Source organism: Echiichthys vipera (genome assembly GCF_963691815.1).
Source record: "Echiichthys vipera genome assembly, chromosome: Y".
Taxonomy (NCBI): Eukaryota; Metazoa; Chordata; class Actinopteri; order Perciformes; family Trachinidae; genus Echiichthys; species Echiichthys vipera.
Window position 1 is genome coordinate 10,353,804 of NC_139849.1, and position 21,250 is coordinate 10,375,053.

Consider the following 21,250-nt stretch of genomic DNA (forward strand, 5'->3'; position numbering starts at 1 on the left):
CCCTCAAACAGGCTCTGAACACAAATTTAGAACCAAATCCCCTAACTGCTCTTTTTGGGCTCCCTCCATCTAAAAATCTGCCCATTACTACACAACATGTCCTTGCCTTTACCACCCTGCTCGCCAGACGTAACATTCTCCTTAAATGGAAACATGTTTTTCCACCGACTCATAATAGTTGGATACGTGATATTTTACAGTCTCTACGGTTAGAGAAATTAAGGTTGTCACAGAGGGGATTCCACCAAACCTGTGACCCACTGCTGGCTCTTATTAGTAATAGTCTTACTGTTACTCCTGATGATGCTGAGGACACTTCCTAGCACTTGGAAGAAGAGATTACCCCCCTTAGTTTTCACTCTATTTGTTTTCATTTTAATTTATTATCTACTTGTGTTATATGTTGTTTAATTATTTAGTTGGTTACTGTGACCATGTCTGACATGGCTTTTTGGTAGGGATAGTGGGATTCATGTTGGGTTTTTTTGTTTTTCTTCCTGTTTCTTAACTTTAAGGCAACAGTTTTACTTTTTCTTTTTATTCTCTGATCATCTGCAAAATTCAATAAAAAATGTGTGTGTGTGTGTGTGTGTGTGTGTGTGTGTGTGTGTGTGTATGTGTGTGTGTGTGCGTGTGTGTGCTTTCACACCCAACAGCCACTGATACATGTTCCAAGCTAACAAGCTAGCTTCAGTACCTAATTTTACTATCTTGCTAATTTACTTTTCTGCCAAGGCCCATGATGATTGATTTTCTCTTTAGCCTTTATGATGTTCATAGCATGTTTTATATAGAATAGAAAAGAATAGAAACACTTTATTGATCCCAAGTTGGGAGATTGCATATTCATAATTATAACAGGTGAAATTAAATATTTCGGCATACCTTGATGGACAGTTCACTGCACTGCTTGGTCCCAGGAAGCAAATGGCTAGCTCATTTGCTAGCTACCCCGATGGCTCGCCGTATTGTGGTGGGGGAAATGATATGTATATGGATGTTTACATGCTTATAAATCTATGAATGCACTGTAGGAGTGAATGGCCCTGTTCCAAGATGGCCGTCCGGTAGGCACGCCGCTCTAGTGGACGACAGCACACGCCATAAATACTTACGACATAACTGCGCACGCACCAAACAGCTAGGGTAAAACATGGAGGACGGTAGTGTGTGTAACTGTTCGCCGCTGCTTGCGGAGTCAGACGCTCAAAATAACACCACTAGTTCCCCTAACGGGGCTTCTGTCACAGATGCTGGCATAGAATTAAACACAAAAATAGATAGTACCCAGGCTGAAGGTGAGTTTTGTCTAGAACGTGAAAATTCAGCCGTGTGGTGTCCTCTAACTTAGCCAACCATAGTGTTGTAGCTAAATGGCTAGCCAGTTCAACCATCGAGTTAGCTACCGTTTACTTAGCTAAATGCGCTAATGTCAACTTTCTAACGTTAGGAGTCAGGCTCAGTATTTTTTTTATCGGCCTGTGCGCACATAACTCGTAAAGGGTAACTTAAACCCCACGAAAACCTTTTAAAACCGAACTCAGGCTACCCAAATAGTGAAACCGTATGTCGTGGCTGGCTAGGTGCTAACTGTCTCGAGCTAATGTTGGTGTCTGCACGCCTGCAGACTCAGGTCAGTCTCTTACCAGTGGTTAACAGTGCTTCAGGTTAGCTGATTGGGCAGACGGCATCTTTTGGTAGCCTAGCTAAGCAAATAACTTAACCAATTAGTGGGAGACATTTAATTTGAGCTTCTCTGTCGTAACAGCACATGAATGTTAGCTAGTGTCAACAGTTATAGTCTAAAATGTAGTTGTGTCAAAATATATATTCTCAGATCTAATCATCTAAAAATAGCCATCTGTCCCTCATCTAGTGGACTTTCTCACCAGTAGAGTAAAAAATGCGTAATTTGAGATATATCTGTGCCCTTGATAACTGTAACTACAGGGATTATCATTTAGGAATTATAGTAATTAAAATGTATCAGCATACTTTAATATTTCCGGCAGTAAAATTTTAAGTGTGCATTAATTGTTTTTCCCATGGCAGTCTTTCGTTTATTTGAGTTGTAGATATTTTACATAGTTATACAGAGGGAAATGCTGTAGTTTGCTGCATATTGTCTTATCGCATTACAATGAAAGTAAAAAATGTGCCAGCACACCATATAGGCTATTAGTATTGGGACTTGAGATTTTATCAAAGTATTCCTAAATCTTTAATTTTATTGCCTCAATTTTCCTAACCTCAATTTCACATTTGATGGGGCAGGAATGGTTATTTTCAGTAATGATTAGTATTCAAGTATTTCTTTTGACAATGGTTTATGCAGTGACAATTTACCATGAGAAACATCAATATTTCATTTACAATTATTGTGTATATATAGAACAAAAGCTAGCACATATTTGCAGTTGAAACATTTTTACTGAATAAATTAATATAAGATAATTGATCAGTCAAAATCAAAAATCAGTATTTCATTTTCAGTTACCACCAGGCATACAAGCATATTTATCAAGTCCTGTCCTATGATTAGCTCAATACAGGATGCTTTGTCAAACCATGAAACAAACCTTGTCATTGTTTTGCTAAATTGTAAAGTTGTGTGAATGTATTAATTATTTTAAGCAATGCTGTAAACAAATTGAGTTTAACAGTAATATTTCGGTTCCTAGTTATTGATGTAATTTTAACATAATCAACCTGCTTCTTCACAGTTTAGGAAAACTAGCCACACTCCTAACCAAATATTTATCCAAACAGTTGAACTATTATGATTAATAAACATTTAGTGCTAAAAAATTGTTTCAAGTGAAAAGGAGCAGAGCATGATATACTTTATAGATGCTATCAGGGAAAAATGCATTCAGAGACTGCATGAATGCAGAAGTGCAATAAAAAAAAATATTCATCAGACATTGAACATGTAGAATTTATTAATTCAGTTGAACTCAACACTGACCCTGCAGTGCCATACAGCAAAACCTCTTAACACTTTATCATATTTTCTACCATGTGACATTTACTGTATTGCACTATAAGAGGTCAGTGTTGAGTGGGAATAATTCTATTCATTACATTTTAATGATGGAAAGATCTAGTTCACAGCTGCCCCAAAGAATCCATTTGGTAAATTATAATGTTATACGATCATCAATGTACAAAGACGTTACAGTACGTATTGTTTTTCCTGCTATTGTCTTGTGTTGTGCATAATTCCTGGCATACAAAAACAAAATGATTTTGAATGTAGGATGAGACCTTTCTCTCATTCAGACAATGAAAGTTGTACAAATTAGCATTTAATGTTACAGATTCTAATTTTGTGTGGAGACACAATGCACCAGATTTTTCTCAAGTAGCACAACTATATATTATATAAGATTGCATTATGTAAAACTAATTAAACAATGAATGTAATATAATTATTTAATGGCCCTTGTTCTCTTTGTATCAGTTGTAACAATGAAAGTATATTCTGCCACACAGGAGACAAGAGTGAACAGGAACTGTTAAAGCGTCTCCTCACTGACGACTACTGCCATGTGTGTGAGGCTGTGCTGCTCTTTGAATCTCAGCGGCTCTCCCACTATGAGGTGCGTGCTGCTTTCAAGGCACTATTCAGGAAACTGTGGTCTTTGTAATAATGTCTCCCGTTTCCCCTGACTGCAGGGAAAGAAACATGCTCAGAGACTTAAGGTGTACCTGCAGGCCAAGAGAGGTGAGAAGGTGAACAAAGAGTCCACAGCACCCCAGGTTAGCACTCACTCATACATTTCACTCTTCACATATTTAGGTGCAATCTTAATCTGTAATGTTGAACAAAGAGTGTAACAGAAGAATGAACATAAACCTTAATGCTGCAAGCATCTAATGGTAAGTAGTCTAAGGGGCGAAGCTTTTGTGGTGTCCTTCTCAATTGGATATGATCACATCGTGCACAGAGAAGGTTTTAGGGATCGTCTATGACGGGTCAGCAACCTCTGTGACACAACGTGCCAATTTGAAATTTTCTTGCCATTAATTTTGCCAGTATCAACAGTAGCATAATATTAAAATAGAACATTTCCAACATACCTGGAAGTTGATTCTATCCACAGGCCACAATAAATCACGTTTCAAAGATACTGCATGTTCCCATTCACAAAAGTGGCCTGTATCTAATTTTAAAACACTGCTTTCAAAACCTTGTTTAAACCATATTGCACTGAGTGGAAATGCAGAGACAATGGTGCATTAAAAAAATCTCTATTACATCAGAACGAAAAAGCCACAACATTTCAAATACATAGGCAAACAGCAACATGTTTAGCTAAAAATAAGTGTGGGCTGAGGCTAAAACAAATCAACAGATGCCTACCAGTCAGTGTGATCCCTGGCCCTGCTTTGCTTGGCTAAGCTCTGTTATCTGGGGCTTGTTTGTCACTTTTAGTTGCAAACATGCCTCAGAGTGGTCCGTCGTTAAACGACTGCGGGTGGGACGGAGCATGTTTTTCATGTGTGAGAATACCTGCTCACAAAGGTATGTTGACCCGAAGACAGACAAGAGAGCCAGTGCAATGTTCCGGAGTCAGCGGAACTTCTCTGGTCCAGATGTCTATCATAGTTGCATCCAAATCATGTCCATCAAAGCTGGCTGGCTTGATTAAGAAAGAAAACATTGGTTCGTACCTTTTTTTAAATCCCCAAAGCGGGTTGAGAACTCCGCCTCAGGCTCACGCATGTATGCGGCTCTTTTAGCGGTGCTGATGTTGCATAAGAGCAGCTCCAAGTAGCGGAAAGTGGAGGAAGCAATGTCATTTGAGAATATTGCCAGTTTACAGACAAAAGCCGCCCATGTCTCATACATGTCCAAAACAGTTTGTCCTCCACCTTGCAGTCTAAGATTAAGCTCACTGAGGTGTCCCGTAATGGGTCGGAGAAACACACACAATCCACTTCTCGTCCTCCAGCTGTGGATCATTTTGGCCTTTTTCAGGCAGAAAGTCCTTGATGGCATCAAAGCACCTGACAAATCACTCTAAAAGTTTCCGCAGCTCAGCCATCTCACCGCTGAGTGGAGAGGGAGATCTGTGTATGCGCTGTCCATCTCCTCCAGCAGGGATCGAAACTGTCGGTGTGTCAGCGCAGATGGTTTAACTAGGAAGTTGACAACCTTTACCACCGTACCCATACCTCCATTAAGATCTGAATTTGACATTTTTGCACACAGATTTTCTTGGTGTATTATGCAGTGGAATCTTCACGATGGGGTGGCCGACTTTTTCTTCAATCTGTTTGACAGCTCCTTTTCGTCTCTCAACCATGGCGCATCCGCCCGCATGGTCACTGTAAACACTTTTCTGGCGTCCGTTTCACAAAGCAGGTTCTAACCCTGAACTCTGAGTTGATCTACTCTGAGATAGGAAACTGAGTTTTCGGTTCCAGCTAATTTGAGTTAGTTTGATCAACTCGGAGTAGTTTGACCTGGAGTTAAGTGCGTGCACCACAAGTATTAAAAAAACAGCATCAATGAAGCCCCGATTCGACAACTCACCATGGCAACGGGGAAGAGGAGGGCGACACTACCACTGAAATTGGAAATATTAATGCTCTCGTACGGTGAGTTTGATCACGTTTTTCGCCATAAGTGTAACACCCTTGCAGCAGCAAAAGAAAGGGAGACGGGTCAATGCGTTTAAATGTTGTGGTTGTAAATGTTGGAAATGTAAGGACGGATGAGGTTGTGTATGTAAATGATGGACTGTGACGTGAAACGGTACCGCTCAAAAAGATAATTGTCTGGAAATGCAAGAACATCTATGCTCGGTCTGATAATCATCTCCTGACAAATATTTAATTCTCTGTGCAATAATGCTGCATCTTCATCCACGGGATCATTATCAGAAGGACATGCCATGGTAGTGAAAATAGGCGCCATCTAATATAACTTCTAATGTAGGCCTACTGATTTTTGCAATGATTTTCTCAGAAAACAGAAGGAGCTATAGAAGAACTATACTACTGCAAAACTCGCCCGTTGACTGAATGAATGAGGAAATCAAATACCGTGTGTGGCTGAAAGAGGGCGGAGACGCAGAGAAACTTGAGGTTTGCTGAGAAAAACCTGGTCCCGACCAGGCTAGGTTCATAGAGGATGTTACCATGGTAACTGACCGAGAGCTTAAGATCTTGCTGTCACTCAAACATAACTGGGCAAGGCTGGTATTGTCTTTTTTTGTTTCTCGAAGCCTGGGACCTTAATGGAAAAATTTGAATAACACAGAGAGGTGCCGGCGTGCCATTGATTATGCGGTGGCATGCCTAAGGTTGCCGACCCCTGGTCTATGACATCTTTAGACATTGTTTACAGTTTACAGCAAGAATGACAAGCTCTTGACAAGCCAGTCTTGTGCCTGTTTTTTGCAGCGGACCATGACTGCTGACAAGGACCATTTCTGTGAGCTGTGTAACATGGTGTTTAGTTCCCATGTGGTGGCAAAATCACACTACGAAGGCAAAGTCCATGCAAAAAATCTTCGTAAGCAAGGCTTTCAGCCCCCAGGCAAGTGTGGGTTGGGTGATGTATTATAGTGATCTGAATTTTAATTTTCAAAGATAACAATACATTTAGTTAACATTGTGATCCAACTGTCTGCTCAAGTTCTGCCTAAGTTCAGATGGTTGGACACAAATGAAATTTAATTGATGTTTTCTTGTTGCAGTTATAGACAGATACACAGAGGTGCGCACTTTACCGAGTCTGACTGGGGATCCTGATGATGCTGACCAGAAATCAGCCACAGAGTGTGGCACTGAGAATCTTCTCGACCCAACAGCCTCCACACCTACCCCCAGCGCAGAGGTTGATCTTAAGGACCCTAACAAGTACTGTGCCCTGTGTGCTGCTTCCTTCAACAATCCCCAAATGGCTTTGCAGCACTACAATGGACGCAAACATCAGAGGAATCAGGCCAGACAAGAGCTGCTCAAAGAGCTTGGAGACGATGTGCAACAAGGTAACACAGGCTCCTGGCTCTCAGCAAAGCAGTAATGATACAATGGGCATTAGACCCCATTGAGTGTATTTTAACTTGCAATACTGATGTGAAAAAATTATATATTTATTGTGGCACATTTGTTAGACATGCTATTTTGTCAGTGTCCTTTGGTGTAACTGAGATACGAGGAGACAAAATCAGCAGAAGCTGGCAACAGCATGAGAGCCCAATACTAGCACATAAACGACCAAAGACGAACAAGACAAACTAAAAAAAATATTTGAAAGAGCAAATCGCCTCAGGTAGGTAAGAGATTTGCAGGTCATTTTCTGGTTTTGACAAGAGGCATTTTGTCTAACTTTGGTATATAATAAACAAATAAATAATAACATAGAATTACAATTAGTTAGTGGCTGTTTGCAGGTGTTAGACAGATGTTTGCTTTGGGTCTCATGTTGTTTTGTTTTATTTTTTTAAAATTTTCACTTGTAATTCTGTATCACAGTAGAGAAGACTTAGAGACCCCCAAATGCGAACATGTGAACCAAAAGTTATTATTTTGATGAGAGTAAGAAACTAGCTCGAATGAGAAGAAAGCAAAGGAAGAAGTATATCTGGGTGCTTATAAGCCCTTATTTGATAATTTATGCCAGTTTTCCCTCCTTTCCCTCCTCACCCACTCTGTTGTTTACAGCCGACTCCCTGATGTGCCAGATGTGTAGCATACATTTTAACTCTGTGGAGATGTACCAGGCCCACATGCAAGGAAACAAACATCAGATTAGGTAAAATCAAGAATTTTCTCACTAACATTTGATGTCCACTGTCAGTGTCATCTTTTATACTGCACTTAAAATGTAACCTCTGCTACACTGCACTTCTCCTTCCCTTTCTAGGACTTTGGCCATATTTAAGCTCCATTAAGTGATTTTTGAGAAGTATTATTACCTAACCTCTGCAGATCTATGTAGCTTTTAGCACCTGTTTCGGTTTTCAGCCAACATATTAATACCGTATTTTCACGACCATACGGCGCACCGTACTAAAAGGCGCAGTCTCAGTTATGTGTGCCATTACTGTATTTAACACACACATACGGCGCACCGGATTATAGGGCGCGGGTTTTATATACCGGTACATATTCTCTACTACGTTTAAATACCTCTACTGCGTATTTAAAAATAGAGCGGGAGCAAAACTGAGTATGTATTTCATGTATTTATTACATGTATTTATTACAAAGTATTTAATCAAAGCCATCAAAGTCATCATCCTCTGTTTCTGAATTAAACAGCTGCGCTAAATCAGACATGCCAGTTTCCCCTTCTTCCCTGTCAGAGTCACGTTCCGTGCCTTGCGGCTCCTCGGAAATGATGCCGGCTTTTGCGAAAGCTCGAACAACAGTGCCAGCAGACACGTTAGCCCAAGCATCTACAATCCATCCGCAAACTGTGGCGTAACTTGCCCGGCGCTGCCTTCCACTTTTCGTGAAACTGTGGTCTCCGTCGGTCATCCATCGCTCCCACGCCGCTCGCAGCCTTACTTTAAACGGCCGGTTCACGCCGATGTCGAGCGGTTGAAGTTCCTTTGTCAGACCTCCCGGAATAACAGCAAGCACAGCGTTCATTTGTTTCACCTTGTTTTTCACATCGGCTGTGAGATGGGCACGCATGGAGTCACAGATTAACAGCGATGGTGATGCGCGGAAAAAACCACCTGGTCTCCTTACATACACCTCCCTCAGCCACTCTTTCATCATCTCCTCATCCATCCAGCCCTTTTCATTTGCCTTAATAACGACTCCAGCTGGAAAAGTCTCTTTAGGCAAAGTCTTCCTCTTAAAAATCACCATAGGCGGCAGTTTCTGTCCATTTGCGTGGCAGCCAAGCACAACAGTAAACGAAGCTTTTTCATAGCCCGTTGTGCGTATCGCTACCGTTCTTGTCCCCTTCTTCTCCACCGTGTGACTCACCCGGATGTCGAAAGTGAGCGGCACCTCGTCCATGTTGGTGATGTGGCTTGGCTTGGCTTGAACGTTCTCACGGTGGTCTCAACAACGTCCGCAGTAACACACATAGGGCGCACCGCACTATAGGGAGCGCCGCACATTTTGAGGAAAAAAAAAGACGTTTATATGCGCCTTATAGTCGCGAAAATACGGTAGTTTGAATGAGTTCCATGGCTGTCTTACTTACTCAAAGGAGGTGGCTGGCATGCAGAACCTAGCCCACACTGGGAGCATAAGAAAGAAAATGAGTTAGTCCGCTCACTGAATATTGTAATCTTACAATAAACATTTTCCATTTTTTTGCAGTATTCAGTATGCAAAATACCTATGATTTTATCATGCATACTTAATTTCTGTTTGCATGTTCTTGACCAGGGAGAAGAAGGTTGTTAACCTTTGCAAATCCCAACAAAAAGACTACAACACATTTGCAGATGAACTGGCCGATTACATTAAGGTTCAGAAGGCTCGTGGAATAGCCCCAAAGGCTGGTCAAACCCTCCCTCTGGGTGACACGCAAAAGGAGGATGAGGAAAATGGAGTAGAAGAGGACGCATTAAACAAGGGAGGTATCATAGAACTGAACAAACTTATCCCCAACCTTCCTCCCACCTCTAACCCTCCTCATCACTCTCGGCCTGGTTGTTACTACCCTGTTAAAGGGTGGCTTCCTCCACATCAGGGCCGTCCCTGGCCGTCCCATGGCTACCCTCCTCCCGTCGTCCCAGGCTCAAGCTCTCCACTGTTCCCGAGTTGGCCCACAAAGAGGAGGCGGCGAAGAAAACAGTCGAGCTCCTCCTCGTATACTACATCGTCCTCTTACTCCTCCTCCTATAGCATTAACACAAGTGACAGTGATGACAGTGAATACAGTTGCAGAGACAAGAAGAGGATTAGAAGATCCAGGAAGGAGAGAGAGAGGAGGGCAAGAGATGACGACTCAGACAAGGAGAAAAGGAGGAAAAGACAGAGGAGGGAAAGAAATGACGACACAGAGGAGAAGAGAAGAGAGGAATCTGGAGAGTCGGAGGAAGAGAGGAGGAAAAAGCGAAAAAATCAAGGCAAGTGGAAAAAACGAGAAAATAAATCCCAGGAGAAAGACTTTGAGGCAGAGGGAGGGGGAAAGACAATGGGCAGTTTAATGCCAGAAGACACGATGGACAATAGAAAACAGACTGAAGTGCATATTCAGGCTAAAATTAATGTTGAGCAGGTAGAGGGTGGACAGGACAAGCCAGACAAACCTAAATACATGAAAGAGAAGAAGAAAACAAAAGAGAAAGTCGACACTAGGACTGAGGAGGAGAAGCTGTGGGATGACTCCATTCTGGGCTGTTAAACTCAAAAGGTGTTGTTTAATTGTCTGTTGAACTGCTGACATTTAAGCAAAACATGAAGTTATCATGAGCATGACATTGAATATCTCACAAACTATCAAAATATTTTTTAGAGCAGTTAATGCAGTTTTTACTAACTGCTTTGATAGCCTGAAAGTGTTGTTCTCAAAAGTTGTGCTAGCTGGCTAGCCAAGTTTATTCAATTTTTGTTTTATAAGAAATTAATTGTTTGGTTCTATCATACATCCACAACTACAATAGCTTAATATCTTGGATTTAATTAATTTGCACATCTTTATTACTATTGTTGGCTGCAATATTTAAGATTTTTTTTTTTTTGCCTATCATTTGAAATGATCATGATGTCCTCTTGATGTTTTGATATGTCAATATGCATCTGTATCTGTGCTTCTGGCAAGGATTTGATAGACTGTGATCCCTTTAGCCGCCCATTGTTGGCACTGTTGAGCTTTACTCAGAGCACCAGTAAAGCAAATAAAAGCCCATAGATGTTGGAAGCTTAGTTATTTCATTTCTTCTGAATGTCTGTGTTCTTTCACTGAGAAACAAATAGGCTGAAAGGATGCTGCTCGAGTACATCTCATATTGCGTAGCTGGGTTCAGGGCATGTTGGATATGATTCAATTTTATTTACAGTGCTAAATCATAACAAAAGTTATCTCAGGACACTTTACAGAGTAGGTAAAGACCACACTCTTATGACTTATTTATGATTTACATGGACCCAACACAGTGGCGTTGTAAACCTTCCCTTTAACAGGCAGGAACGTCAGACAGACCGAGCTCTATGGAGGACGGACATCTGTCCTGACTTGTTGGGGAGGAAGAAAAGTAGAGAGAAAAACACAGTCCCAGAGATGCAAGCAACCACAAAAGTAACTATAACAATAGTTAAAGTAATGTAGTAGGGAGTAGGGAGCAACCTAAAACATGCAGGACAGTAGCTCTCCAGTAGCAGGATTGGGCACCCCTGGCCTATAAGATATTCCTTTATTAGTCCCACAAAGGGGACATTTCCATATTACAGCAGCAAAGTGGACAGCAAACATTAAGAAACAATAAATTCTTGATATAGAAAAATATAAACACAGTGAAGTATAAAATATAAGAATAACAGGAACAATATGGACAATATTTTTAAATGTATAAACTCACACTAAGGCGCAGGGGAAAAATATTACTAATACTTGCACATTGAAATTTAAATTCGTCTGGGCCAAGTATTTCACACTGAAGTGAACCCAGTTGGAGAACATAATAGTGCAGTTATTGTCATTTATTATTAATGTTTTGGTGTGTGTGGTCTACTGGGAGCAGTACTGATTGTACAGCTGACGGGAGTGTGTAAGCCTGCGGAAATCCACCACCAGTTCTCTTGTTTTCCCTGCGTTGTTCTGGAGGCAGTTCCGCTGGCACCAGTCCTCTGTCCTCCCCATCATCCCCCTCTGTGATGAGGTTGACGATAGTCTCAACTTCTGCAGGTGACAGGTGGGTGAGTTGTGTGAAAAGTCTGCAATGGAGAGGGTGAAGAGGAACAGAGCCAGGACCGGCACCTGTACTGCAGACAGCCATGTCTGACACACAGTCCTGTGTCCTCACATACTGTGGACAGTTGGTGAGGTAGTCCAAAATCCAGTATGCGAGGTGACAGTCCACTCCTGCGTGCTCCAGCTTATCCCTCAGGAGTGCAGGCTGCATTGTGTTGAAAGTACTGGAGAATTAAACAAGGCTTCTCCAGGTGAGCTCGGTGTTGGAGGAAGATGACTGCTTCGTCCACCCCGATGGCAAGCTGGTAGGCAAACTGAAGCGGGTCCATCGATGGGCTCACCAGGGGGCGGAGATGGACAAGGACCAGCCGCTCCAGGGTCTTTATCAGGTGGGATGTCAGTGCCACTGGCTTGTAGCTGCTGAGGTCCTTGGGGTGCGGCGTCTTTGGGCCAGGTACCATGCAGGATGTTTTCCACAGCTGTGGTACCCTCCCCTGCTTCAGTTTGAACATGCATTCAGCTATCCTGCATATTGGTTCCTTTTGGCAAAACTCTGCTGATGTTCTGCTGCAGCTGATCCTCTATCTTCCACAGAAGTTGATGTACTCTGTGATACAGTCAGTGAGACTGTCGATGTCCTCCCCATGAGAATAACAGAGTTCATCCCACACAGTTGTGTCAAAACAGTCCTTCAGAGCCTCGTTGGATCATCTCTTCACTATCGGGCCACAGCTGGTTGCCTGTGTACCAGAGGTTTGTACACAGGCGGGAGATGAACCAGGTTGTGGTCAGATCTTCCTAGGGGAGGAAGGGGTGATGAGGTGTATGCCTCCTTGTTGTTGGCATAACACAAGTCCAATATTTTATGTCTCTGGTGCAGCATGTGACATACTGGGTGAAAGTTGGCAGAGTGGAGGATGGAGAGGCATGATTAAAAGTCCCCAGAGATAAGGAGGAGGGCCTGTGGGTGCTCTGTCTGCAGCCTGCCTGTGTAACAAGCTGCCACTAGAGCGGCGCCATCTTGAAAAGCAGCATCATTAAGCATAACAAAATCCACTTAGGCCCTGAACATGCAGGCTCTAAGAGAAATTGAATGCCAATAACATAGCTAAGGACTCATTAGTCCTAACTATGAGCTTTATCAAAGAGGAAAGTTTTAGTTTACTTTTAAATTTGGGGACGGTGTCTGCCTCCCAAACAACACTTAGGAGTTGGTTCCACAGGAGAGGAGCTTGATAGCTGAAGGCTCTGCCCCCCATTCTCGTTATCATTCCCTGCATTCTCAGCGCAGCGATCTAGTCGGGTAATGCGGTACTATTCCAGCTTGACCGCGTGGACCGCGTGGACCGTGATACACGACTCTCTGGCAAAACAAAGGGTGGAGGTATTTGTTTGTACACCAACAATGGCTGGTTATGATGTAACGGTCATGAAGCGGCACTGTTTTATTATTAACTGCAAGCCATTCTACTCTCCACGTGAGTTTGCTTTGTTCATTCTGGTCGGTGTTTACATTCCACCGGAGGCCAACGTGCAGGACGCACAGCGCACACTTGCTGACCAGATACTGGCTGTGGAGCGGACCTATGAGGACTCCTTAATTATTGTCCTCTGGGACTTTAACAAAGGAAACCTTAGCCATGAACTTCCCAAATACAGACAGTTTATAAAATGTACGACCAGGGAGGGGAACACTCAGTAGTTGAGTTGAGGGGGGATGAGGGGGGATGGCATCCCCCCTGAAATAAAAACGCTCAAAATCATCCCCCCTGAAATAATCATCCCCCCTGAAATAAAAACGATCAAAATCATCCCCCCTGAAATAAAAACGATCAAAATCATCCCCCCTGTAAAACTGCCACCCCCCCCCCCCCCCCCCCTCAATCACTCCCATTTTTACAGTAAATGTTGGACATATAACTTATAATTATATGATATTATTTTGGTTGAGTAAAATAAATAATAAAATCTGAGGGCACAACTGCGCACACAAACATGCAATGACGCAACATGATTGTTATTTTCAATTGGTTGACGCCTGATGCCAGAGGGAGCGGCATAAGATGCAGCAAGAGCGACATCCTGAGGAGTAATTGCACTGCAATGTCAGCATGAAACGAGCGGCTGGACAACGCGATGTCAGAGACTTTTTTAAAAAAGAAGAAAATTACAGGTGAGCTATAAATCAAGACTCAGGAATCTCATTACTTTTTATTCATCTACAAAAGTCGCCAGACTTGCCACAGGTTGCATGCACAATAACAACACAGCTAGTTTTCCAAACTAGCCGTGTAGCCTCCAAGCTAGCTGAGTTAACTCACGTTAACATTAATCAAACTCATCATCAGGCAGTGAAATAATCCTGCTTCATTAAAAACGACACATACAGAGAAATAAAATCATCTGAGAAACACATTAAGACTTGATTATTAAATCAATAATAATAAATAATATAATAAATAATAATAAATTAACAAGTGAAGATGTTAGCTAAAATTCTGATGTTCAAGGCAGGTGACAAAGAGTATCTCCAACAAGTTTTTTCCCCCTCCTGGGACCTGTTCTGTGGCCTGGCTGTAACTTAACTTAATATTACAGAGAGTGAATATGATAAATGTGATAATCTATATACTGTACATGCTGTCTCTTATCCAAGAGCAAGTTTGTATGCTTTTAATCATTTGTGAAACGTAGCCTATTAGCATGACATGTCTGCTCATTTTATCAAACCCAATAATGTTTTTTTCTTCACATAGAGGAAGGAGGATCAAGAGGAGAAGGAACAGGAGGAGAAGGAGCAGGTTTGATGGTTTAGACCAAGGACTATGTTAACAGGGGATTCCCAGTAATTGACTGTTTCTTTCTATACAATGACTGAAAATCTGAAGGCTGTCAGTCATCTTTTAATGTAATTAGTAATTTTTAATGTAGAAACTGATTATAACAACATTTTTTTTACGATTACACAAAAAAGTCTGGTGCAACCTCTAGTTTAGACACTTGCCTTTTTCAATTCATATGCAGACCTACAGTATATAGCTCATTATGTCAGTGCAAATTAATCTATGCTTGATTTTGTTGTTTTTGTAGTGGAAAGACAGAGAGAGGGGGTAGCAGCAGGGCGAGACAGTGCTGGAGAAAGCATCTCAGATTCTGACAACCCATGTGAGAAGGGAGAGAGCGGTGATGGCCAGGAAGCAGCAGAGAGACGAAGAGCAGGAGGGCCAAGAGGAGGAGAAGGAACAGGTTTGATTATTCTTCATGTTAAGTTTAGACACTTTTTTAAATTCATACATAGGTCTGCCACCTACTATAGCTCATTATGTCAGTGGAAATTAGGCAAATTCTTTATTTTGGTGTTTTCGTAGTGGAAAGACAGAGAGAGGAGGTAGCAGCAGGGTGAGAGTGCACAAGAAATGAGCATCTCAGAATCCGGCGACCGTGAGAAGGGAGAGAGCAGTGACGACCAAGATATACCAGACTGCTGGACATTAAATGTGTTTAGAGAGAAAATTAGGCTATATCCATGGCTAACAATCCAAAACAAAAAACTTGGCTGTCTAGCCTGCCAAAAGATAAAAGCACTCGGGCCAAATGCAGAAGTCAGCCACGTGCATGTTGCTGAAGAGTGGTCTAAAGTAAAAGTGACAGCCTCAGGTGCAACCAAAGCGGCACAGCTGCAGTCTCTTCGGAAAAAAATACACAAACATAAGATGTCTGACTATCACAGAGCGGCAGAGAAGACCTTGGAAAAGGCAAAACAAAAAACAATGGAAACATTGAGTTCTGAGATGCAGAGAGATCACTTCTTATCCACTGACCGAGTGTTTCGCACAGTATACAAGATTGTGAAATCTGCAAGGCCTTTCACAGATCTACCCACTGATATTGATCTGCAAGTCTTGAATGGACTAGACATGGGTAGAACTTTACATTCTGACCATTCCTGTGCAGAAATCAGCCAACACATAGCAAGTGAAATGAGAAAGAAGGTAGTTACAAAGGTAATTCAGAGTGGAACAAAATGTTCTGTTCTAATAGATTAATCTACAACTGTCAGTAAAAAATCAGTTTTGATTATTTACATTAGAGCAAGCCTAGGGATAAGTGAACAACCACTAACATTCTTCTTGGATCTAGTGGAGTTGTCTAATACCACTGCAAGTGGAATTTATGAAGCTCTGATGAATAACCTTTCACACCATGGCTTCTCTGAAGTTATCATGAAGGAGCATTTTATTTGTTTTGCTTCAGATGGAGCTTCTGTCATGCTTGGAAGTGAATCAGGTGTTGCCACCAAAATTGTTGAACAGTTTCCCAATGTGTTGGTGTGGCACTGTATGAACCATCGTCTTGAGTTGAGTGTTGGAGATGCTGTAGAGGAAATTGCAGGGATGAATGATTTCCAGTTTTTCTTTGACAAAGTATACAGTCTCTACCATGCATCTGCTAAAAACCGCCGTGAGCTCAGAGAATGTTGTGAGGAACTTGCATTGCAGTGTCTGAACATAGGGAGAATTCTCAGCACTAGATGGGTGGCTTCTAGTTTTAGGACCATTAAAGCTGTATGGCAACAGTACCCTGCACTCCACAAGCACTTTTCTGATGCCTTAGCTGATCGTAAACGAACCTCAACACAGAGGCTGAGGCAAGTCTCAGGCGGCAGATCCGTGTGTTAAGGTCAATGGCAGAGCAACCTGGACCAAGGACAGAGGAGGCTCAGACAGCAGTGGATCTGAAGCTATTCAAAGGAGTGCCACTGACAAATAATCTAAGGTACAGCAGAGAAATAAACCAGCAACAGTTTTTTCATGCCTTGGCAAATAGTATTGAGAAGAGAATGGGTTGTCTGCCTGGTAAACAGAGAAGTAAAGAAGAATACCAGAGCTTTCTGAACAACATCAAAGCACTGCACCCCTCTAACTGGCCAGATGAGTGTGGGGTCCGTTATGCCGAAAAGGAAATACAGGAACTCTGCTCCTTTTTCAATCTTGATGATGGCAGACAAATTCAAAGAGGAATGAGGGAATACATTGACTTGGTCAGACTCAAATTTGTTGGTGAAGTGAAACCACCAGCACCAAAAGAGCTGAAACCCCTCCTTCAAGCAGTGAACACGCTGGTCATCTCCACAGCTGAGTGTGAACGTGGGTTTAGTCAGATGAACATTGTAAGCACAACTCGAAGCACCCTAGAGGTAAAAAGCATGTCAGCCTTGCTTTTTATCATGTGTGTTGGCCCTCCACTCAAAATGTTCAAACCAGATGTCTATGTCAAGTCTCGGCTTCAAAGTCATTGCTTAGCTAACAACCAGAAAGCAAGAACCCGAAAAATCGTCGACAAAAAACATGATTACGATAGTCTTTGGAAACTGTTATGAGACACTGAGAAACTAAAAACAGAGGAAAAGTGTTGTAAAGTGTTGAAGTTGTAAATTCTGTTGTAAAATACTGTCTTTAAAAAGAGATAATTGTTATGATGAAATAAACTTGGCTTGATATGATTTGAGAGGATTAAGAAGTCTTATTTTCAGTGTTTTCTTTTAATAATGAATTTACATGAATTACCCCCCCCCCCCCCCCCCCCGGCCGCCTTTTTTTTTAAGGTGAAAAATATTGACCATCCCCCCTGAATTTTTTTTACAACTCGACTACTGGGAACACTGTTACACTACAGTCAGTAACGCCTATCACGCCGTCACCCGCGCTGCACTGGGTCACTCTGACAATGACATGGTCCACCTGATTCCTGCCTAGAGGCACAAATTAAAACTTTCTAAACCTGTGATGAGGAGATCAAAGAAGTGGACCAGGGAGGCTGCGGAGGATCTGAAGGCGAGTTTGGACTGCACTGACTGGGATGTTTTCAGGACTGCTTCCACCAGTCTAGCTGAGTACACAGAAGCTGTAACCTCATATCAGCTTCTCTGAGGAATGCTGTTCGCCATCACGCACCAGGGTGTCTTATAATAATGACAAGCCCTGGTTTACAACCAGACTCCGGCAGTTGAGGTTGGATAAGGAAAAGGCTTTTAAGGGCGTACTCACACTGTCTTTCTGTCCCGGGACAAAACCATCCACGGCCCGCTTGAAAGAGGTGGGCTTTAGCAGAGCCGTTTGCACATGTACGAGCACGAGCGTGCGCACGTGTACGAGCACGAGCACAAGCCCTACGGCGGTAGCAGTATGTGCGCCTGTTCGGACATAGAAAATAGAAGGACGGACCATGCACGGACATTTAACAACAACAACAATGGCGGTGAAAGGTTCACGTCGGTGTGATGCGGAGGTGGAGTGTTTCCTGCAGATTTGGTCGGATGCCCTTAGGGCGCACTCACACTGTCACAATGCTTCTTGCTGTCCATATGTCATCACGTCGTAACACGTCACACGCATTGATCGCGTGTGTGTGGCTTTGTTTACAAATCTTTCCGTGGACCTCGGAGTTTTTGTGCGTCTTGTCGACTGTTTTTCAATATTTTCATCCGACCAAATCTGCAGTAAACACTCCACCTCCGCATCACGCCAACGTGAACCTTTCACCGCCATTGTTGTTGTTGTTTTTAAATGTCCGCGCATGGTCCGTCCTTCTATTTTCTATGTCTGAACAGGCGCACATACTGCTACCGCCGTAGGGCTCGTGCTCGTACACGTGCGCACGCTCGTGCTCGTACATGTGCAAACGTCTCTGCTAAAGCCCACCTCTTTCAAGAGTGGACGGCCCAGTGTGGGCTAGGCTTTAGCTGAAAAAACGGTTTTGTCCCGGGACAGAAAGACAGTGTGAGTGCGCCCTAAGAGTGGTAACAGAGCAAGGAGGCCAAGTACAGGTTTAGCAGGGCAGTGAGAGAGGCTAAACGACTGTACTCGTAGAAACTCCAACACCAGTTCTCCAACGACTCTGCCTCTGTCCAGAGAGGGCTCAGGCAGTATACCAACTACAAGCCAAGAGCCCCCCTCTCTTCTAACAACCGTCCCCCTGCCAACAACCTGAACAGCTTCTACTGCTACTACTTTGAAGACAATCAGGTCAGTCCTCACACCATTCCCCTGCACCTCCCACCAACACCAGGCCCCTAGCTCTACTCCCCCCACTACAACAGAGGAAGAACAGCTCCCATCGTCACAGCTGCCCTCCACCTCCCCCATCCACCATCAACACCTCTGTCTGTACTTGAGAGAGACGTTAACAGGCTCTTCAAGAGGTAGAATCCCCACAAAGCTGCTGGGCCAGACTCCGTGTCTCCATCTTGCCTGAAGCATTGTGCAGATCAGCTATCTCCAGTGTTCACGGACATCTTTAACTCCTCACTGGAGACATGCCACGTGCCAGCATGCTTCAAGGCCTCTACCATCATCCCAGTTCCCAAGAAAACAGGACCCACAGGATTAAATGACTACAGACCCGTCGCCCTGACATCAGTGGTCATGAAATCTTTTGAGCGCCTGGTACTGTCCCACCTCAAAGCCACCACAGATTCACTACTGGACCCCCTGCAGTTTGCCTACCGAGCAACAGGTCTGTAGATGATGCTTACTCGGCTATCCACTTTGTCCTCCAGCACCTGGACTTCCCGGGATCCTACGTCAGGATCCCATTTGTGGACTTGCGTCCCGGCTCAGGAGACAGGAAGCAGCACGTAAGGCTGGGAAAGCACACCTCGGACACCAGGACGATCAGCACCGGCTCCCCCCAAGGCTGCGTTCTTTCTCCCCTGCTCTTCTCCCTGTACACCAACGACTGCACCTTCAGTCACCAGTCTGTTATACTCCTGAAGTTTGCAGATGACACCACCCTCATCTCTGGTGGGGGTGAGTCTGCCTACAGGTGGGAGGTTGACCACCTTGTGACCTTGTGCAGGGAGAACAACCTGGAGCTCAATGCTTCCAAAACAGTGGATATGATAGTAGACTTCAGGAAGAGCGCTGCCCCATCATCCTGCGTGACTCCCCAGTGGACGCTTCCTGGGCACCATCATCTCCCAGGACCTCAGGTGGGAGCTGAACATCAGCTCCCTTATCAAGAAGGCACAACAGAGGACGTACTTCTTGAGGCAGTTAAAGAATTTTAACCTACCACTCACAATGCTGGTCCACTTCTGCACTGCCATAATTGAGTTCATCCTCACCTGCTCCATCACTGTCTGCACCTCCCTTCTCTTCAGGATCCTTACTCCTGCAGGACCATGAAGAGAGCTAGGAAAATAGCTGCTGACCCCTCTCACCAGGGACACCCCACTCCCCTCCGGCCGAAGGCTGCGATCTATCAGCACCAAAACCTCCTTCCACAAGGACAGTTTCTGCCCCTCTGCCATCAGGCTTTGGAACACAGCTAAAGACTCTGACTGAAACTTATGGACCTACGACTCACATGCGATGCACCAAATGAATCAGATGAATCATCCTTTAAAGTCCTTCGACATCACTTATTTGTTTAAGATTTTAAGCTACAGTATATGGACTAACAATTTTTGTGTGGTTCATTGCAGTAGATCAGATATTTGATTGCATTAGTGAGCAGAATGGTGCTCTTCATGTGGCTTGTTGGAAGAGAAGAACAGTATCAACCAGGTTGGAGCAAAAGTAGTGTTGTAAATCAATGACGTTTATGAAACAAAGGTTACAATATTGTAACTCTAGTTCTATTAGCACAGGCAGAGCCCTCTACTGGACTCAATAGGTAATACTCTGCTCCGATAACAGCACTCATTCACCCAATGAAATTTGCATAAACGTAGCCGACCAATCAGGATGTGCCTACCTGAATACGTCTCATTCAGTATGTAAGGAAGTACACACCACTGTCTGCTATCCTACACCCTTTTCAGAGAGCGACATAGGAGTGACGGCCCCTAGGTAGAGGGCCCTGCCTGTGCTAATAGAACTAGGGTTACAATATTGCAACCTTTGTTCCATCTCACGCAGGCTCCGCCCTCTACTGGATTCTAAGGGTACAGTGGGTGGAGCCTGATGAATGAGTTGATGTTGTGATACAACACTGGCCCAACCACACTGGCCCTGACTGTCTAGAGGTCAGATGCATCAGCCCACCTACTCTGTATAGCCTGAACTGTGGAGAAGTAGGTGACCCCAGTCAACCCATGTAGTATGCAACTTTACTGGGCAGAGCCACTGTCCAACCTTGCAGAGATCAAAAAACTAGCAAAAGACACCCCGCACACCACATTTCCCAAACCAGAGAAAATGTTCTAGTTCATTACTCAAGTAGAAGTATACAGTAGATATTGGGTTTTAAAAAGTCTTGTGTAGAAGTAGAAGTATGAACTCCAAATCAATCCAAAGAGGTGCAAACTTGGAGAATGACAGGAGCCTCCACATTGGGGTATACAGAAAACCCATTCACAAAGACCAATATCTACTGTTTGACTCTCACCACCCCCTGAAAAACAAGCTT

At 43.4% G+C, this 21,250-nt stretch overlaps 1 protein-coding gene across 1 annotated transcript; it reads left to right on the top strand.

Moving 5' to 3' along the window:
* Positions 1 to 1,153: 1,153 nt before the first annotated feature.
* Positions 1,154 to 10,775, top strand: LOC310966237 (uncharacterized protein; the record flags this gene model as incomplete). The annotated part of the gene is made up of 7 exons (XM_083940089.1): positions 1,154 to 1,298; positions 3,496 to 3,602; positions 3,679 to 3,762; positions 6,415 to 6,556; positions 6,717 to 7,004; positions 7,681 to 7,771; positions 9,370 to 10,775. The coding sequence occupies 7 exons, from the start codon at positions 1,154 to 1,156 to the stop codon at positions 10,331 to 10,333; spliced, it is 1,821 nt and encodes a 606-aa protein (XP_083796215.1). The 3' UTR covers positions 10,334 to 10,775.
* Positions 10,776 to 21,250: the final 10,475 nt, after the last annotated feature.